This window comes from Rhinopithecus bieti, unplaced genomic scaffold, assembly GCF_001698545.2.
Source record: "Rhinopithecus bieti isolate Rb0 unplaced genomic scaffold, ASM169854v2 scaffold_35856, whole genome shotgun sequence".
In the NCBI taxonomy this organism is placed as follows: Eukaryota; Metazoa; Chordata; class Mammalia; order Primates; family Cercopithecidae; genus Rhinopithecus; species Rhinopithecus bieti.
In genome coordinates, this window is record NW_016815820.1 from 2,361,575 (window position 1) to 2,381,259 (window position 19,685).

Here is a 19,685-nt window from a genome sequence, read left to right on the forward strand (position 1 = left end):
TTTTTTTTTTTTTTTTTTTTTTTTTTTGAGATGGAGTTTTGCTCCTTTTCGCCCAGGCTGGAGTGCAGTGTCGCAATCTCAGCTCACTGCAACCTCCACCTCCCGAGTTCAAGCAATTCTCCTGCCTCAGACTTCCGAGTAGCTACAATTACAGGCGCACGCCACCACGCCCGACTAATTTTTGTATTTTTAGTAGAGACAGGGTTCCACCATGTTGGCCAGGCTGGTCTCAAACTCCTGACCTCAGGTGATCCACCCACCTCGGCCTCCCAAAGTGCTGGGATTACAGGCTTGAGCAACCGCGCATAGACATGAACGTTTATGTCACTAAACTATATACTTAAAATGATAAAGGTGTTAAATTTTACCTTTTTGTGTATTTTACAATTTTTTTTTTTTTAGATGGAGTTTTGCTCTTGTTGCCCAGGCTGGAGTGCAATGGGACGATCTCAGCTCACTGCAACCGCTGCCTCCCAGGTTCAAGAGATTCTCCTGCCTCAGCCTCCAGAGTTGCTGGGATTACAGGCATGCATTACCATGCTCAGCTAATTTTTGTATTAGTACAGACAGGGTTTCACATATTGGCCAGGCTGGTCTTGAACTCCTGACTTCAAGTGATCTGCCCGCCTTGGCCTCCCAAAGTGCTGGGATTACAGGTGTGAGCCACCGCGCCCAGCCTAAAAATAATTTTAAAATATACATATATATATTTATATATAGATATAGATACAGATATACACACACACCAAGGATAAAGAAAAAAACCTACAAGTTTCCAAAGAAAAAATATCTGAAATATCTGTTAAATTATATTTCTAGCAGGGCACGGTGGCTCACGCCTGTAATCCCAGCATCTTGTGGGGCCGAGGTGGGTGGATAACCTGAAGTCAGGTGTTCAAGACCAGCCTGGCCAACATGGTGAAATCCGTCTCTACTAAAAATACAAAACTTAGCCGGGCATGCTGGCGCACACCTATAGTCTTAGCTACTTGGGGAGACTGAGGCAGGAGAATCGCTTGAACCCGGGAGGCAGAGGCTGCAGTGAGCCAAGATGGCACCACAGCACTCCGGCCTGGGCAACAGAGCAAGAGTCCACCTCAAAAAAACAAACAAAAAAAATTACATTTCCTTCCATCTGTACTGTAAGGTCAGGGTCTTTCACTTGTTCCTCACTGTATTTCTAATACCTAAGCAAAAGGCATCTCATGCAATAGTAGACTCTTAATAGATAAAAGTAACTGGATGAATGTATGCATGTATGAATCAATGAATACATTAGAGGTACCAATTTTTGCAGCAATGTGCAAGCTATCACAGAAGTCTGCAGCATCTTATTAAATGTTTTCTCCCATGGCTTTTCATTGTAAATATATATTTTAAGTTATTTTCAAACAGCCAGTGACTGAGTGGCAAGGACCCCACACACACTCCCAGGCTACAGTTGCTAACCATGGGGCTTTTAAGAGAAGAGAGCAAAGGAGTTTGGGCCTAGACAGACAGCATTCCTCTTTTAGTTAGAAGTTTAAAGGAAACTACTCATTCAAGATGGCCAGCAAGAGGGGCAAGGGTAGAAGAGTAGAACAAAGATTATCTCACAGAAATATTAGAGGTTTGTGAAGATCATTCTGTTCCACCTCCTGCCTACACCCAGAGCTCATTCTGGACAGGAATCACTCCACTCTATTCTAAAAAGCCAAAAGCAGCAGCATATCTTAACCAAATGGTAATAAATATAGAGAGGAAGAAAACCCTATAGATAACCTCAGTCAGCTAGATTTTAAATAAATTTAAATAAGTTTCAGGAAGACCCTTAACAAGAGTACATTCTTCTGAATCTAGCTGCTTCCTCAGCCAACATCCTAGTACATCTAGTCCTTGTTTGGAATACACTAGCTGCAGCCACCAACAGCCATGTCTCTCTGTGAAGAATTATCTTTGCCCTTCAATTTATTTACTTTTTTTTTACTTTTTTCACTTTTTTTTTTTTTTGAAATGGAATTTCACTCTTGTCACCCAGGCTGAAGTATAATGGCACAATCTCTGCTCACTGCAACCTCTGCCTCCTGGGTTCAAGCAATTCTCCTGCCTCAGCCTCCCCAGTAGCTGGGATTACAGGTGCTAGCCACCACGCCCAGCTAATTTTTGTATGTTTAGGAGAGACGGGGTTTCACCATGTTGGTCAGGCTGGTCTCAAACCCCTGATAGGTGATCCACCCGCTTCAACCTCCCAAAGTGCTGGGATTACAGGCATGAGCCACTGCGCCTGCCCTGCCCTTTAATTTAGAACTTCATCTCCAAATCCTGCCAAAGCAACTGGTCTCTATTACAGTTGGAGGTTCTCCTCCCAAGCAACTTAGAGACCTTAAGGAGGAAGCAGAATAAATATTTCTAACTTTGAATAGACATCCTCAACAAGTTTACTCCACCCAACAGCTCCCATTTCAGTTCCTGTCTCCCCTCATTTTCTCCTCCTCAGAGTCCCTAATGGAAAGTTGACGAGCCCCAAGCAATCCCAAATGCCACTCTAGAAAGAGGCAACACACATCATTCTGCATAAACTAATTGTAAAACCCTTTATAGTAAATGATTAAAGTCACAAGCCTGTTAAAAGACTGAAAACCACATCCGGATGAGAAGCCCTTTTCCTCCCCATCCCAGTAAGAAGGTTCAACCCTTATTCCCAGGGCTGGGGCTGTGGACCTGTGTGTATGTATGTGTATGCATCCACCCATGTGCCTGCATTATGGCATGCAGCCTTTGAGCAGAGGGCTGAAATGAAAAAGTGGGCATAAAAGTGGGTTCTGAGTGCATCTTTGGGAACTGGTTCCAGACCAGGGAACCAGGGAGAGAACGTGAGGACACTACAGAGGCAGAAGAAGTAGGGAACAATGTGTGTGGTCACCCCTGGGTATCTAGGGATCCCCAGTTCCTGAATGCCTATTTTGTTAGCTTACCAAGAGCAGGACATGAAAATAAACATACCCATCCCAGCAGAGGGGGGACATTGCTCTCATTTCTTCCTTCCTCAGACCCCCAGGAGGATTCATGTACAGTCCCCTTCATCCTGAATTCTTACAACACCTACCTTATATGCAGAGTTAGTTCCCCTCTTACCAATGTCCCTACTCTATGTGTACCTTTGACAGTAGCCCTAAAGTGTGAAATTTTAGCTAGGAACCTGGACCAAGTTCAGGGCATAAATGGTAACGAATAAATGGCCTGTTTCCCCTAATGAACAATTAGTAGCATTATCTGCCATGCTTGCCTCATCTCTCCAAGCCTTCTGTCTCAGAGAATGTACTGGGGGAATCTATATTCTAGGGGTTCTGTGGGGTTGCCCTGGTGAGCTTCATCTCTCTCCGCTAAAAGATGGCTTTTCCTTTCAACATACAGGTAGAGTTACCAAAGCACCCTACACACAGACCCCCTTCAACATGCCTAGCCATCACTGTTCCTAGTGCCTTAGATATATAGCCCAAGCTGACACACACACAGTTCAAACACAAACTCTCATGGACACATTTTCAGGCATCTGTACACTTGATCAGTTCTAATACTCATGGAGCTTACCACAGCTATATGGGGCAGAGTAGGATACAACTGCAAAGCTTCAAAGGAGGACAAACAATGGCTAGGGCAGAAGTGACAGAAGTCAATATCTACAACAAAATAGTAACAATAAGAGCTATTAGGCCAGGCGAGGTGGCTCAAGCCTGTAATCCCAGCACTTTGGGAGGCGGGGCCGGAGACGTGCGGATCAGAGGTCTGCAGGATCGAGACCATCCTGGCACTAACATGGTAAACCCATCCTCTACTAAAAATACAAAAAAAAACTAGCCGGGCGAGGTGGCGGGCGCTTGTAGTTCCCAGCTACTCCGGAGCTGAGAGGAGAATGCCGTGAACCGGGAGGCGGGTTGCGTGAGCTGAGATCCGCGGCACTGCACTCCCAGCCTGGGCGGAGCGAGCAAGATCCGTCTCAAAAAAAAAAAAAAAAAAAAGGAGCTATTGTGTACTACTATTAGGACCACCTCTTTACAGTTACAGAAATTGAGCTCAAGCTTTTAAACATTGAATGCTCCTGGGAGGAAGACCTTTCCTCCAGACCCCAGTAAAAGATGAGTGAGAGACCTAGGGTAGGTCATTAAGACTCTGACCTAACAGCACTTCTACCCTCCTGGAGTCTTAAGAATTTTGAATGATTCCTTTCCTCCTCATTCCTCTTTGCCAAAGAGCTCAGACCACACAAACAACCATTACACACATATTTCTGAATTCTCTGATTTCTCCACTTAAAGATCCTAACTATATCCAATCAACTAAACTAAACTATCCAATCAAATTTCACTCAGACTTAACATTTTCCATTTCAAGTGGCCAAAGCATCCAAATGAGTGACTGAGTTGGTTTCTGTTTTTATTTGAGACACAGTCTCGCTCTGTTGCCCAGGCTGGAGTGCAGTGGTACGATCTCAGCTCACTGCAACCTCCACCTCCCGGGTTCAAGCAATTCTCTGGCCTCAGCCTCCCGAGTAGCTAAGACTACAGGCATGCACCACCATACCTGACTAATTTTTGTATTTTCAGTAGAGACAGGGTTTCACCATGTTGGCCAGACCGATCTTGAACTCCTGGCCTCATGTGATCTGCCCTATTCGGCCTCCAGAAGTGCTAGGACTGCAGGTGTGAACCACCAGGCCTGGCTTGAATGAGTGATTGAGTTTTTAACTAAAATTAATTCAAAATGAAAAAAAAAAAAAATTGAAGTTCTCCTTAACCCTCTTTACATAAGGAAATGTGGAGAGGATTGACTAGAATCCACTAACCAGACATGGTAGAAAGGGAAAGAGAAAATGCAGAGCTTCCCCTCTTCTCCTGCCTCCTCTATTACGGGATTTTTCTCCACAACCCTCCTCTAAACTATACGCAAAATTTCCCAGCCATCCCATATCAGACACATCCCTTACATGCCTTCCAGCCACCAAAATGCCACTTGTCTAACAACCAGACTTGTCCTAAGGGGTCTTGAAAATATCTGCACAATCCACTCAAAACTTCTCTTAATCATCCAGCTGTTTGCTCTCTATTTCAGTCAAAAGCAGTTTGCTTATGATCAGCCATGCTCCTGGGAACGTGGATTTCTGCAAAAGGACTGCATTTCTGATGGTGTTTGTCCTGCACACAGTTACATTTCAGTGTGTTGCAATCAGGTTTTTTCCAACTGTATGTATTAAAAGTATGAGGTCCAAACCTACTTTTCTGTGATTTACCTGTAATCAACTCATATTTTGTCAGTCGACTATGGTTAGGGCAAAAGTTTGTTCCAGCCTGTTGTATTATTGCAAACCTACTGTGCTGCAAGGTAGTAAGCAGGTGTTACAAAGTTGGCTCTGCAATAAATTGTAATAGTAGGATGACCCCCCCCTTCTATCCACCAATAAGTAAATAGTCCCCTCTGATCAAAATCTGAAGGGCCATCCCAAGTTCTCCTAGTAGAATGAAGTCACTACCTGGGAACTAAATAGCTTCCTGCTGGCATTGTCTCCTTGCGATGGTGTGTATCAGGTGTTATCTTACAGGATCATTTTTAACCAAACCATCAGTAACCAAATGGGCATACATTTTCTTGAGTACAGGTTTGAGAGACCTTTCCTTCTGCTTTTTGTTTTGACACGCATTTAAAAAGGTATAGGGGAGGAGAGGAAAGGTGGAAATGGATGGGGTGCAGTTTTATACTAACATGGAGTCAAAGACTGGCTGAGACCCTGAGAAAGATCCTCAGAGCCTTGCCAGTGGCCAACTGGAAGGCCTGTTGTCTCTCTTTTACAAGATAAACAGAATCCATGGATAGAACCTCTCTGACTACTATTACTGCCTCTGTTATTGTTTCGGTCAGCCTTCAGGACCTGTGGACAGACACAAACAGCTCATTTTGTAAAGATTGCAGGTTACTTAAACTGACACTTAACTCTTTAAGGTTCTGTTTCTCAGGCCAAGACCCCAGCTACTGGGAGAGAGCAACAGCTACCTGCACTTCCATTTTCTATCCAACTCTCTCATCCTATTTTCCCTTTACCCACTCTTCCTCTCTTTTTGCCTCTTTTCACTTCACATTTACCCACTGGCTTTTTGCCTTAGAATGGAGAGCTCTTGAGGCAGCCCAGGTGCTGGAAAGGGTCTGCAGCCCGCAGCCGGTGGGGGGGAACCCTTTTGTGGGGTATCTGCTGCAAGCTTTGCGATCTGGGGGTTCCCAGGACTAAGGCGCGCCACAAGCAGCCTGGGATCTCCAGGGGTCTCAGGGATCTGAGAGGGTAAGTCCTCTTCGGAGACCCAGGCCAGCGGATGTTCTCTGTCAGGGGCTTGTTAAGAGAAGGCAGGCGGGCGGCCCCACCTCAGAGCGAGCCGAGATTGCCGGGCTGGGACTGGCGCGGGGGCGGGCGGGGAAGGTTAGGGCCGCCGGGCCCGGGCGAGCGCTCCAGGAAGAGCCTCCAGCGCCGCCGCCACTTTCTCTCTTCTCTCTTTTTCAAAGGGGAAGGGAAGGCAGGCAACTCCAAAAGCAAATATAGCCTTGCCCTGCGCTGAGTCTACCACCCGTCTCCGACCCCTCTCCCGTGGGTAACACTGTGAGCCTTCAGCCGCTCCCCTTTAAAAGGGAAGCGGGAAATCCACCCAACCCCGCATCTCCCCTCCCTCCCTCTCTCCCTCCCCCCTCCCCGTCTGGAATTTCCAAGCCGGGACTAACTCGTCTGATTTCTCCAGTCTCCCCCGCTGCTTTTTTCCTCCCCTTTTCTTTCCCTAACACTCCCATCCCAAATTCTAAGCTGCACTTTCTGGAAGACATTAGCCACATTTCAAGAATCTTTTAAGAGAATGGGGAACGAACAAGACTTAATTTAAATTCTAACAGCTGGGAAAATGTCCGTTCTTCAAATGCCTTTGGTTTATACATTTATTCTAACAACCCCATCACCACCACTACCACCCCACACACAAAAATCAACAGATCTAACCACTAAATAACTCTTCACAAAACCTTTAAACTTCAACAAATAGCACTTGCTGTTCCCCACTTCTCACTCAACTAAACCAGACCTGAATTTAAAATGTTTTAAAATTGTATACTCACTAGACTATCTCAATAGTATCTTTGTCAACTGGCTGCTACACATTAAAGTATAGTATAAATACACTCTTAAAAAGTAAGCCTTAAAAGTACCCACACACATAGATTAAAATGATACATATTAAGGTAATTTTAAAAGATTAGAAGCTCAGAACCTTTGAATCAAGGTTCCTCCAACTGCTAATGTCATGTATTTCATCTCTGAAACATAATTATAAGAATGTTTTTTTCCACCAAAAGCTGTGCCATTAAAACTTTAAAAAACTTTACCTTTTCAACAATTAACAATACTTTGAATAAATTAGTGATGGGAATTGCAGTTCTTCCCCTTTTTTACTAAAAGTTCTCCATCTGAGAAGCCATTATGATAAAATTTCATCTTTTAATTTGGGTCAGAAAAATAAGGGGTTCTAGAAATCTACAATTCTTCTAAGGGACTTAGTTGCCACTGCCTTAGTTGCCACTGCCTTCTAAGGGACTTAGTTGCCACTGCCCTTAGGAAACTCTCATCTTGAAATACTGACCACCGAAATCGGAACAGTTAAGGACTTCTAGCAGCAGTGAAGGCAACTAATTTATGAATTTGCAAAGTTTAATTTTTAGGTGGAAATCAAAATAGGGAAAGAATGTACCCCAGTTTCCACCTTTCCTCCAAACAGTGCACAAAAACTTAACATTCAACCATTTTTTTCCCTTTTTTAAAAAAAAAAAAAAAAAAAAAAAAAATTCTAACCTAATATTACTATGAGTTAAAAACTTTTTCATTTGGATACTAATCCATAATTACAACCATTAAAGTAAAAGTGCCTGAAAACCCTGCTGCTCTAATAGTTTTCATTCCCTTGTTTTTTAACCCCTCTTCATTCATTTTCAGCCCCAAAGTACAAGGTGGGTTTGTTTTTGTTTTTTTTTTCTTAAGTGCAAATCCATTTCTGAAGGCAATTTTTAGGTTGTTTTGAAAATGTTTAGTGATTCAGTGATTTCTTCAGAACCTCGAGAAACCATTGTTAAAATATATTTAAAATATTTTTTGCCATTTATAAGACACCCCCTCACAGATTTTTAAAGCTGTTAACTTCAAAAAATTAAACTGTAAAAATAGGAATCAAGTTTGGACACTTTCTTTTGAGAGTTCTCAATTTTATGAATGGTTTATAAAACTAATTTTGTTTAATAGGTGGAAATTTAAGGGAGTTAGCCCACCTCATTTTAAGTCAACACAGAGGAAAAGGAAAGAAGGACCATTAATCTGCCTGAAGAAATAACCAAACTTAGAATTCCTTATTGTGAACACATTTCACCTTTAAAAAAATGATTCAGTGCATCTCTTGCATTTTTTTCTTAACAGTAACACCTTTTATTTTGATGACACCAGTTGACAGTGAATATGCTATCTTTAGGTCACATTCCTCTAGAAAAAGGCACACCACAGTGGCAAGCGTAACAAAGGTTTAATTCCCTTAAAAAGCAAATCATGTCTCAAAGTAATCAAGTCACATTAAAATGGTACCCCCTTTACCTCAACTGCTCCTCAGTCTCCCAGAATAAAACATATACAAGCCCTTTCCACAACTGTGTTTAAATGCATTTGGTTTTTCTCTTTTGTCTCAATATCTGGCAGTGAACATAAACAAATTCTCAACAAAAAAGCACAAATTGTTAACCAAATTCCAACACTAAAAGGGGGTTTGAGATGGTGATCGCTGAGAAATTTAATATCACCTCATTTAAAAAATTCAAGCTAATTGCTGTTTTCAGTTGAAATGCATAGTGTTCGGCCTCTTGAGTTCTTAAAAAGGTACAAATTATATGTATCAAATAAATTCAAACTGAGAACAAAATATATTAAGAGGTATTGTTACAGCGTATCTTTTGTTTGATTTCCCCCTCTTAAAAAAAAAAACCACCAGGAACATTTTGTTGTTGGGTTTTTATGAATTATCTTAGAAATTGAAATCATAGTTCATTTGGAACTGAATGCCTCAAGAAGAGTTCCTAAGGAAAATACAAGAGTATACATATATACAAAATATTATTTGTGTAGTTCATTTTGCTTAGAATGTGTTAGTCATAATTAACTAGTTCCTGTTCTATACATCCATGAGATGATGGAAAGTCAGTAACAAACCTAACTGACGAAATACTTTTCAGACACAGACTAAAGACACATACCACAACATACTTCCTCAAAGACACAAAATGATAGAGCAAACTGACTTAATGAAAACAAACTCTTTCTTTTTTAAATCTTGAGACTTCAAAAATTGATTCATTCTAGAAAAATGAAGTGCCTTCTCACCACCAACCAAAACAAAAAGCAAAGAAAACACAATTGACTCAATGTTTGGGCTAAAAAAATTATTTCAGGAAGGGGGAGAACACACAAAAGATCTAATTTAATATGGGTGTGGACAGAGATTTTTTTTTACCCAGTCTTCTCACAAACCCCCTCTCCATTCCAACTCAAAAAAGAGCCCTGAGTAATGCATTTTGGAGGGAACAAGAAGGAGCCTAGAAAGGGCTTAAAAGCAAGCAAATGGCTTGGGGAAAAAGATTCATAAATACAGGGCACCATGAAAATTAAAATATAAATGTTTTGAGTTCCATTTCATCACGTTTTGCTATTTCTCTTGCTTTTCACTTTATTCTCTAAAATTTAAACCATCCTCAAGAGCAAAAGAAAAAATTCATATATCTTAGAATTCCATTTATTCTGGACATTTTTCATCAACACTCAGCTTTCAGTTAAAATATCCATATCCTTTTCAATAAACCTGCTGGTGTCAGTGTATGTTCCTTGGTCACATCTCCAGAAAATGTTTCAAAATAGCAAATAAGACTTCTTTTCTTCCTTCCCATTTTATTACCTCTTTACACCTAACTCTAATTGCCTTTCCAATAACACTGTATTTCAAGCATTTGAAGTTAAATCGCAAGCTCTATAAACGTAATAACAAGCCATATTGATCTATAGACACAATAGTTCCAAGTTACTTAAATATCAAGATAAACCACTAAATAGATTTTTATCCCACATTATACTTTCTAGGCCCTCTTAATGGTCCCCCAAAAAAAGCAGTCACTACCCCCCATCTACCCACCCCGAAAAGGCCAGAGACTATTCTGAATTTTACCAAGTTTTCAGTTGAAATGGGGGTGAGGAGGATCAAAGATTTACTGGGGGCTGCTTTCCAACTTGGGACACGAGAGCAAACTCTACACTGTCAACATGTTTAAAGTCTGATTTGAGAAAAGTGGAAAGACTCTGCCCTTACACTTCCCAGCCAGAGTTCAAGGAAAGATTTCAGAGTTCAATGCAATATTTGAAATCCACTATGAATTCTCGGTAAGCATGATGGAGGTACCCCATTTTGCTGAAGAGAGAGAATAGAGGGTACTGGAACACACACACACACACACACACACACACACATACATACACACACACACACATACACACACACACCATTCATCCACGGAGTTCTAGACCCTCCAAAGAGCCCCAGCTCACAGCCTCAACACAAAGCTCTCACCCCAGATGGTCCCCTTGTAACAATGGGCTTAAGGAGTGGGGGTAGGGGGGCTCGAAAAGGATAGTACAGCCAAGGCATATTCTTTGGAAAATCCAGTTGGGGAGAGGGATGATGTGAGATATGAGGGATTGGGGTGGGGGGGTCCATGGAAAATAAGAAGTCTTTGCCTGTTGCAGAAATATAAATAAAATACAAGCTATAAGGGGATTCTTTGGGGCACGGGAAACTGATTCCACATCACTTAGGAGTAGAAGGGCAATCTACTTAAGAATTCTGGTGTGGAAAGAGTGGGAAAACAGAAAATGAGGCCTGCTACGAAGTTGCAGAAATCGCTCTGAGTCTGAACTCTTCGAAGATTTTAAGGTTCCCCACAAAAAACGGCCCCACAAGTTGAACAAACTCCAAAAGGTTTCTCCCCTATTGATTTTCTTTCCCCTTTAATTCTGCAAGCAACATCTTTTAGCCCACCCCAGCCCCAACTTATTTTTTTTTACAAGCTGTAAACCACCCATTACAAGATCTTGGCCAATCTTCCCTCCCTGCCCCAACATCCGGAGTTGGGGTGGGAAAGACCAGTAATGGGTTTCTTCCACTGGAGACGCTATGGACCCCTGAACACAGCTTCTCAGCACACCCCAGCGGCCCCCCCACCACCCCCCCAGAAAAGAGCTCTTTCCTACCTTTGTTTTTTGGGCACCGAATGTTCAATCTCTAGGCGTTTTCCTTGTAATTCTACTTTCCCTAAAGATTAAAAAAGAAAAAAAATGACCATGAGAGCGTGAACAGGGGTTGGGGTGGGAAGAGGAAGGGGAAAGACACTAGGCTAATTCAGGAGTTACTGGGATTCGAGATCTTCCTAGGAATCCAGGCAGTGGCTTCCGCAGCCAGATGGGAAAAGGTTGCTCTAGGAATGGTGGAGTCTATAAATTCGTTATTATTCATTTTTTAATTTTGCTTTATTTAATCATTGAGGCTTGCTGAGTGGATCGCTCAGGAATCCTGATTTGGGAAAGGTGCGAGGCCATTTGTGTGGGTGCGCTGCCTACATTGCTCCCAGATGTGGGGAGAAGGAGCCAGGAGAGAAAAGGCTCCCCGTTCCTCAGAAAGTGGGGCGCGGGGCGGGAGGCGGTGTGCAGAACGAAACTTTGTTTTCTCTGTTGGCCAGGAAGAAGGGCTTCGAGCCGCGGAGCGGTCACCTGTCGGGACTGGTTTGGGAAGGGGTGGACCTGGGGGAGCAGAGCGGGGCCCGGNATTAATCTGCCTGAAGAAATAACCAAACTTAGAATTCCTTATTGTGAACACATTTCACCTTTAAAAAAATGATTCAGTGCATCTCTTGCATTTTTTTCTTAACAGTAACACCTTTTATTTTGATGACACCAGTTGACAGTGAATATGCTATCTTTAGGTCACATTCCTCTAGAAAAGGCACACCACAGTGGCAAGCGTAACAAAGGTTTAATTCCCTTAAAAGCAAATCATGTCTCAAAGTAATCAAGTCACATTAAAATGGTACCCCTTTACCTCAACTGCTCCTCAGTCTCCCAGAATAAAACATATACAAGCCCTTTCCACAACTGTGTTTAAATGCATTTGGTTTTCTCTTTTGTCTCAATATCTGGCAGTGAACATAAACAAATTCTCAACAAAAAAGCACAAATTGTTAACCAAATTCCAACACTAAAAGGGGTTTGAGATGGTGATCGCTGAGAAATTTAATATCACCTCATTTAAAAAATTCAAGCTAATTGCTGTTTTCAGTTGAAATGCATAGTGTTCGGCCTCTTGAGTTCTTAAAAGGTACAAATTATATGTATCAAATAAATTCAAACTGAGAACAAAATATATTAAGAGGTATTGTTACAGCGTATCTTTTGTTTGATTTCCCCTCTTAAAAAAAAAAACCACCAGGAACATTTTGTTGTTGGGTTTTATGAATTATCTTAGAAATTGAAATCATAGTTCATTTGGAACTGAATGCCTCAAGAAGAGTTCCTAAGGAAAATACAAGAGTATACATATATACAAAATATTATTTGTGTAGTTCATTTTGCTTAGAATGTGTTAGTCATAATTAACTAGTTCCTGTTCTATACATCCATGAGATGATGGAAAGTCAGTAACAAACCTAACTGACGAAATACTTTTCAGACACAGACTAAAGACACATACCACAACATACTTCCTCAAAGACACAAAATGATAGAGCAAACTGACTTAATGAAAACAAACTCTTTCTTTTTTAAATCTTGAGACTTCAAAATTGATTCATTCTAGAAAATGAAGTGCCTTCTCACCACCAACCAAAACAAAAGCAAAGAAAACACAATTGACTCAATGTTTGGGCTAAAAAAATTATTTCAGGAAGGGGAGAACACACAAAAGATCTAATTTAATATGGGTGTGGACAGAGATTTTTTTTTACCCAGTCTTCTCACAAACCCCCTCTCCATTCCAACTCAAAAAAGAGCCCTGAGTAATGCATTTTGGAGGGAACAAGAAGGAGCCTAGAAATGGCTTAAAAGCAAGCAAATGGCTTGGGGAAAAAGATTCATAAATACAGGGCACCATGAAAATTAAAATATAAATGTTTTGAGTTCCATTTCATCACGTTTTGCTATTTCTCTTGCTTTTCACTTTATTCTCTAAAATTTAAACCATCCTCAAGAGCAAAAGAAAAAANCAGCTCACAGCCTCAACACAAAGCTCTCACCCCAGATGGTCCCCTTGTAACAATGGGCTTAAGGAGTGGGGGTAGGGGGGCTCGAAAAGGATAGTACAGCCAAGGCATATTCTTTGGAAAATCCAGTTGGGGAGAGGGATGATGTGAGATATGAGGGATTGGGGGTGGGGGGGTCCATGGAAAATAAGAAGTCTTTGCCTGTTGCAGAAATATAAATAAAATACAAGCTATAAGGGGATTCTTTGGGGCACGGGAAACTGATTCCACATCACTTAGGAGTAGAAGGGCAATCTACTTAAGAATTCTGGTGTGGAAAGAGTGGGAAAAACAGAAAATGAGGCCTGCTACGAAGTTGCAGAAATCGCTCTGAGTCTGAACTCTTCGAAGATTTTAAGGTTCCCCACAAAAAACGGCCCCACAAGTTGAACAAACTCCAAAAAGGTTTCTCCCCTATTGATTTTCTTTCCCCTTTAATTCTGCAAGCAACATCTTTTAGCCCACCCCAGCCCCAACTTATTTTTTTTTACAAGCTGTAAACCACCCATTACAAGATCTTGGCCAATCTTCCCTCCCTGCCCCCAACATCCGGAGTTGGGGGTGGGAAAGACCAGTAATGGGTTTCTTCCACTGGAGACGCTATGGACCCCTGAACACAGCTTCTCAGCACACCCCAGCGGCCCCCCCACCACCCCCCCAGAAAAGAGCTCTTTCCTACCTTTGTTTTTTGGGCACCGAATGTTCAATCTCTAGGCGTTTTCCTTGTAATTCTACTTTCCCTAAAGATTAAAAAAGAAAAAAAATGACCATGAGAGCGTGAACAGGGGTTGGGGGTGGGAAGAGGAAGGGGAAAGACACTAGGCTAATTCAGGAGTTACTGGGATTCGAGATCTTCCTAGGAATCCAGGCAGTGGCTTCCGCAGCCAGATGGGAAAAAGGTTGCTCTAGGAATGGTGGAGTCTATAAATTCGTTATTATTCATTTTTTAATTTTTGCTTTATTTAATCATTGAGGCTTGCTGAGTGGATCGCTCAGGAATCCTGATTTGGGAAAGGTGCGAGGCCATTTGTGTGGGTGCGCTGCCTACATTGCTCCCAGATGTGGGGAGAAGGAGCCAGGAGAGAAAAGGCTCCCCGTTCCTCAGAAAGTGGGGCGCGGGGCGGGAGGCGGTGTGCAGAACGAAACTTTGTTTTTCTCTGTTGGCCAGGAAGAAGGGCTTCGAGCCGCGGAGCGGTCACCTGTCGGGACTGGTTTGGGAAGGGGTGGACCTGGGGGAGCAGAGCGGGGCCCGGCGGGGAGGGTGCCTCGCTGCCGCCGCGCGCGGCTCTCGGCCCAGCCTCGGCGTCTCGGGAAGCAGCATGGCGACCCGGCGCCGCCGCCGCCGCGCCACCCCGCTCACGCCCCACTTTCAAATCAAAATGGCTCAAGCCCCAGGCCCTAGGCAGGAGACAGGACCCCCTTCCTTGCAAGTCCTGCTAGAGGGCTGCATTCCCCACGCGAAACGGAGAGATCGCAAGCGGTCCGGGGGACCCCTTCCACGCCTGGAAAGGCCTAAGACTGAGGAAAGGGAGCCAGGGTTTTCTAGCTGGGGGGCCGTCCACCGGCGGACAGGGAGGGGCTCGACGTGGAAATAACGCCCAGCCGGGGGTCATCTCCGTGTCCCTAAATCCACCCCCCCACTACTGCCAGTGGGGGCTCCCGCCCCGTCGGTGGGGAGGAGGAATGGGGGAAGCCAGAGCTGCTTATCTCCGGCAGGGAGGAAGGGATGAGAAAATCCCGAATGTTTCTGCGCGGGGGTGGGGGGCGCAGAGCGAGGGAGGGGGCATCGAAGAGGGTAGGTCGAGGGTGGGTACAGAGGCCAAGCCCTGCAGGCCCGGGAAGAGAGGAGTTGGCGGGAGAGGAACCGGAAGGTGCGGGTCTCCGTTGTTCGGGGCTTTCGTTGTGGCTTTTCCGGGAGGTGGCTGTGCTCTTACCGGAGAAAGTTTCGATGGCCTTCATCGCCCAGTGCTCGTCTGGGCAGTCCACGAAGGCGTAGCCGGATTTGACCAAGAACTGGCCGCTGTAGGAGATCTTGTGCTCCGCAAACACTTTCTCCAAGTCCGCGGGGGTCACGCTCTCGTTGAGGTTGCCGATGTAAAGCTTGTTCATGGTGGCGGTCTCGGAGCAGGACGCGGTCCCGGGCAAGGCCAAACGAGCGGACGCGGGCGGCAAGCCTCTTAGGCCGAGAGGCGGGGAGGCCGGCGGCAGGAGCCGCAAACTTTCTTTGCACCCCACCCCAGAAGTTGTCCCGAGCCCAGGGCGGGGAAGGCGGCCTGAGGGCGCGCAGAGGTCGCGGGAGAGTTCGGGGAGAGCCCAGGAGAAGTGCCCGCGGCGCGCAGGGAGACGGACGACTCGGCGCAGCTCCTTCCCTTCGGTCCGAAACCCCTCCGAGAGGGCTGGTGTGTCACGTTTCTCCGCGGCCGCCCTGGCGCCGCCTCTAAATAAAATCGACTTGAAAAAAAATGGAGCGGAAAAAAAAAAAAAAAAAAAAAGGAGAAGCCACGTGGTGACAGCCCCACCCACCCTGCAGGGGAAGACCCCGACGCCACAGGGCCCCTCGGCCCTCCGGCCAAACCCAGTAATCTCCCGCCTGAGGGTGGGGAACTCAACTCACCCCCGTGGTAAACTGGAGCGGTGGGGCAGCGTCCCTGAAGCTCTATGGCCCCTTCCCCCTTTGCAAGAACCTGGCCCCTAGGGAAGCGCCCCGCCCCACCCATCCCCCTACCCCAGCCCGAACTGGGGGAGGATGGTCCAGCCCAGATCTCCCAGGTCTTAAAGGGTAAAATGTACGGTTATTTTTTATTCGTTTTGGGGGGCGGGGTTGCTCACCCCACCCCGGTTAACTGCTAGCGACTGACAGGCGGGGGACGGCCGAGATAGACAAAGAGAAGCCGAAGACTCTGGGGTCTTCAGGAGAGGGTCGCACGAGCTGGTGATTTAAAAAGAAAGCCACCTTTTCCCTAGATGTTTAAATGGGGGGGGTCTCCGCCTTCACTACCCCAGCCCCACGAAACTCCCCGCCTCCGGGGATGCAGGATCGGGGGACCCTGCGAGCGCGGGACTGGGAAGCTGGGAACATGGGGGATCCCAGTGGAGAACGAGAAAGCCGCAGGAAATCATGTTTTGAGATCCCCACGGGAGAAAGGGTGGTTCGCACCCGGGGTCCGGCTGTTAAATGATAACGTTTCGGGGTCCTGGGGGGAACTCGCGGAACTGGCCGGAGATGACCCCAGGAGAGAGGGACGGTGGGAGAGAAGGAAGAGGGGTGATAGCTAGGGCTAACCCGAGCGAAGCGAAGGGGGAGGTCTCAGGGAGGGAGTGACCGGGTGGAGATTTGAATGGTCCCCTTTTCCCTCCGAGTCGGGGACAGACAGGTGGAGTTTCCAGCGCCCGCACCACCCGGGACACCGCTGGCAGCTCCCTAGGCCCTAGGTTCGGGTCTCGGAACTTTGTTTGGGGTGCAGGATTCCGATCCCGGCGGGAAGGCGGGAGAGGGACGGAGGGCGGGGGGCTAAGGGCGAAGCCCCGCCCACGTCCCCAGGTCAGACCCGCGGGGGGAGGGGGTAATTTCCGCTCCGCGCACTGGGAAGAGAGGGGCGGGAGCTTAGGGGAGGGGCGGTGGCCCCTCCCCTCCCCTCCCGCCGTTCCTGGGGAGGGGGAAGCGGATCCGCCCGGGTCCCTTCCCTCGGCTTTGACCAACTCATTCCGGATCCTCGGGCTCCGGGAGCCCGAGGGAAGGGACCCGACTGGGCAAGGGGCGACACGTGGGCGGTCGCACCCCCGTCTGGGCGGTGGGGGAGGGGGCTGCTCGCCGCGCGTTTCGGAGTCCCGGATACGCGGCGGAGAGCGGGACGCGCGGTCCACTCGCAAGCCCTGGCTCCACGGCTGAGCGGCAAGCGAGACCAACGAGTTTCTAGCGGCGGGGGCTGGGATGGCGCCAGGGGTGGCGGAGAGCGCGGCCCGGAGACCCTGGAACCCCCTCGTCCAGGGAACGGGGAAAAGGAGGGGTCGACCCCCAGAAATTGTGGAGTCCCCTTAACAAGGCGGAAACTGGGGTGTTACTCCGGACTCTGCAGGAGGGAGAATAATTCTGTCGGGGGCACGCGAGCTGGAAGGGCAGGTGAGGAAGGGGGTCACTCCCCTTCCCCAGTCCCCGACCCCATTGTCTCAGTCGCCGGCGGCCCGGGCAGACTCCGCAACACGTGTTGACTACACCGATATGAATGCCTTGAATTTTTTTTATTGTTATTATTTTTCGTTTGCAGAGTCTGAGCTGACTCCGACTTCGGCTCACCGCTCTGCTGCCGGACGATTGTATGCCATTCAAAAAGTCGGGAGTTGAAAGACAGCGCGCAGCACCTTTGTCCCCCTCCCCGTTTTCCCGGCGCACTGAAAAGAAATGGGGCTGGGACTTGGGGGCGGGGGAGGGCTTCCAACTCGGTTTCTCTATCTCCTCCACCACCTTAGAGCCCACCCTCCCCAGTGAGCGTTTTGTTCTACCCAGCCACGTGTTTGTCGGATTTTTGTTTTTGTGGGTTTTTTTTCCCATGGAACAAGAATTAAAGTACTAGAAGCTATTTGTTGTTGAGTAGAAAGAGAATATTTTCTGTCCAACAAGGTGGGAAGACATCTGTGTCCCACCCCCACACACACACCTCCGACCCTCCCCCCTTATCTGACTCTTAATACTTAGCTCTTGATCACAAGCATTATTTTTAAACAAACCAATGAGCTGGAAACTGCCTGCCACATAGTAGGCACTCAATAAACATTTTTTAAATGAAAAGCAAGCTAATACAAACAGCACTGCAAAGAGAATTCATGAAAATTAGAGTCCAGGGAGGGAAAAAATTATCTTGGCCAGAACGTGTGGCTCTGTTGCCCGGGAACTTTTCTTGGTGATGTGTGTAGACTTTTGAAAGGGCTAAAAGATGGTCTCAAAAAGGCTGTTGTATTTCTTGGCCTTTTCCTAAAGAGGAGCCCCAATCTTCTTAAATCTTTTATGTTATATTGGGGAACAAGGAGGAGGGCAACTAGGGAGAGCATCCCAGTTCTCAGAAACTTTAAGTGCTGTTGCCTTCATTTTATTTGAATCTTTAGGTGCTAATAAAAGCACTGCTCAGATTGTCTCCCTGGGGGACATATCCACTACTCTGCCTCTGTATGCCTAAAACAAAAGCAAGTTACACCCCACAAAAATCTCCATCCAGACCTCTAAACTCCTATAAAATGCAGTCCACTTTTACTATCCTAGAGTCAATGGGAAACAAAATTTTAAAATAACCATTGAATTCAGTTCACTTTTAGGTTGATTTTTTTCCATTTAAAAATACACTAGCTAAATGTTAGCTGAAATCAGTTTTAATGTATTTAAGATAACGTTAGAAGAGAGCAGATAAATTCACTTGAACAATCTTTTAAAATCCTTTTAAATATTTAATTAAAAATTACCAATTATTGCTAAATTGAAACTGATTAGTTCTTTTTAAAAATCAGCTGTTTTACTGAATTCTAACCCTCTCCACCCCCCAAAAAAAGGCTTATGTGTGTATAGTCAGAAGCTACAAAGTCTGCAGGAATACAAGAGAGGAGACAACAGGAGTGAGATACAGATCTTTTAACCCCAAATCAGTTTTGCCTTAGTGACCTGGGTATTTTAGGCTGGGGTTGGGGGAACTAAATCACGTTGATTGGTGTTTTAGCTCTCCCTTCTGAAGGAGCCCAGCACTCACATTAAGGGTTATTTCTTGTCTAGACTGACATTCCTAGGTTAGGGATAAAAATGGGCAGACTTGAAGTACCATAACTTTTCATCTTTCTTTGTTTTTGTTAACATTAAAGACTACTATCAAACACTGTATTTATTTTCAAATTTTTTTCTACCTTGCTTCTTTGGGACAGATAAATCTTTAGTGCAGAGTTACACTTAACTTGGGTAAGAGTTAAAAATATAGCTACAGGATTAAATGTTCTTTTTTTCTTTAATAATTATTATCCTTTATAATACATACCCTATATAATATATAGTATATTCTACACAGTAATGTTAATACTGTTACACTTCTTCCTCTTGTTCTCCTCTTCCTCCTCTTCCTTCTTTATTTTTCCTGGAGAACAGTTTGGTCTAGTTATGAAATTTAATTATCTGAACTCAGAAACACTGACATTTGACTCAATTTTAAAGATAGGATTCTAATCCATTTTCCTCCAATGTGAACACAGAAATACATGCAGAGAGAAAAAAAAAGTTTGAGAGAATAAAACAACTTTTTTAAAGATGAAAATAAAATAATATTTTTTTCTTGGAGAAATAA

General features: G+C 45.1%; 1 protein-coding gene across 3 annotated transcripts in view; it reads right to left on the reverse strand.

Annotated features, from left to right (window-relative positions):
* IGF2BP1 (insulin like growth factor 2 mRNA binding protein 1) overlaps nucleotides 1-15,779 on the reverse strand; it is a 58,674-nt gene extending 42,895 nt beyond the window's left edge. For 2 of the 3 annotated variants that reach the window (XM_017853928.1, XM_017853925.1), the window contains exons 1-2: nucleotides 15,306-15,480; nucleotides 14,051-14,111 (exon numbers count right to left, since the gene is read on the reverse strand). In XM_017853928.1, coding sequence (XP_017709417.1) covers nucleotides 14,051-14,111; nucleotides 15,306-15,480 — 236 coding nt within the window. Of the gene's footprint in view, nucleotides 1-14,050; nucleotides 14,112-15,305 lie in introns of all 3 variants that reach the window. The other variant, XM_017853924.1, reaches the window with a different exon arrangement.
* Nucleotides 15,780-19,685: the final 3,906 nt, after the last annotated feature.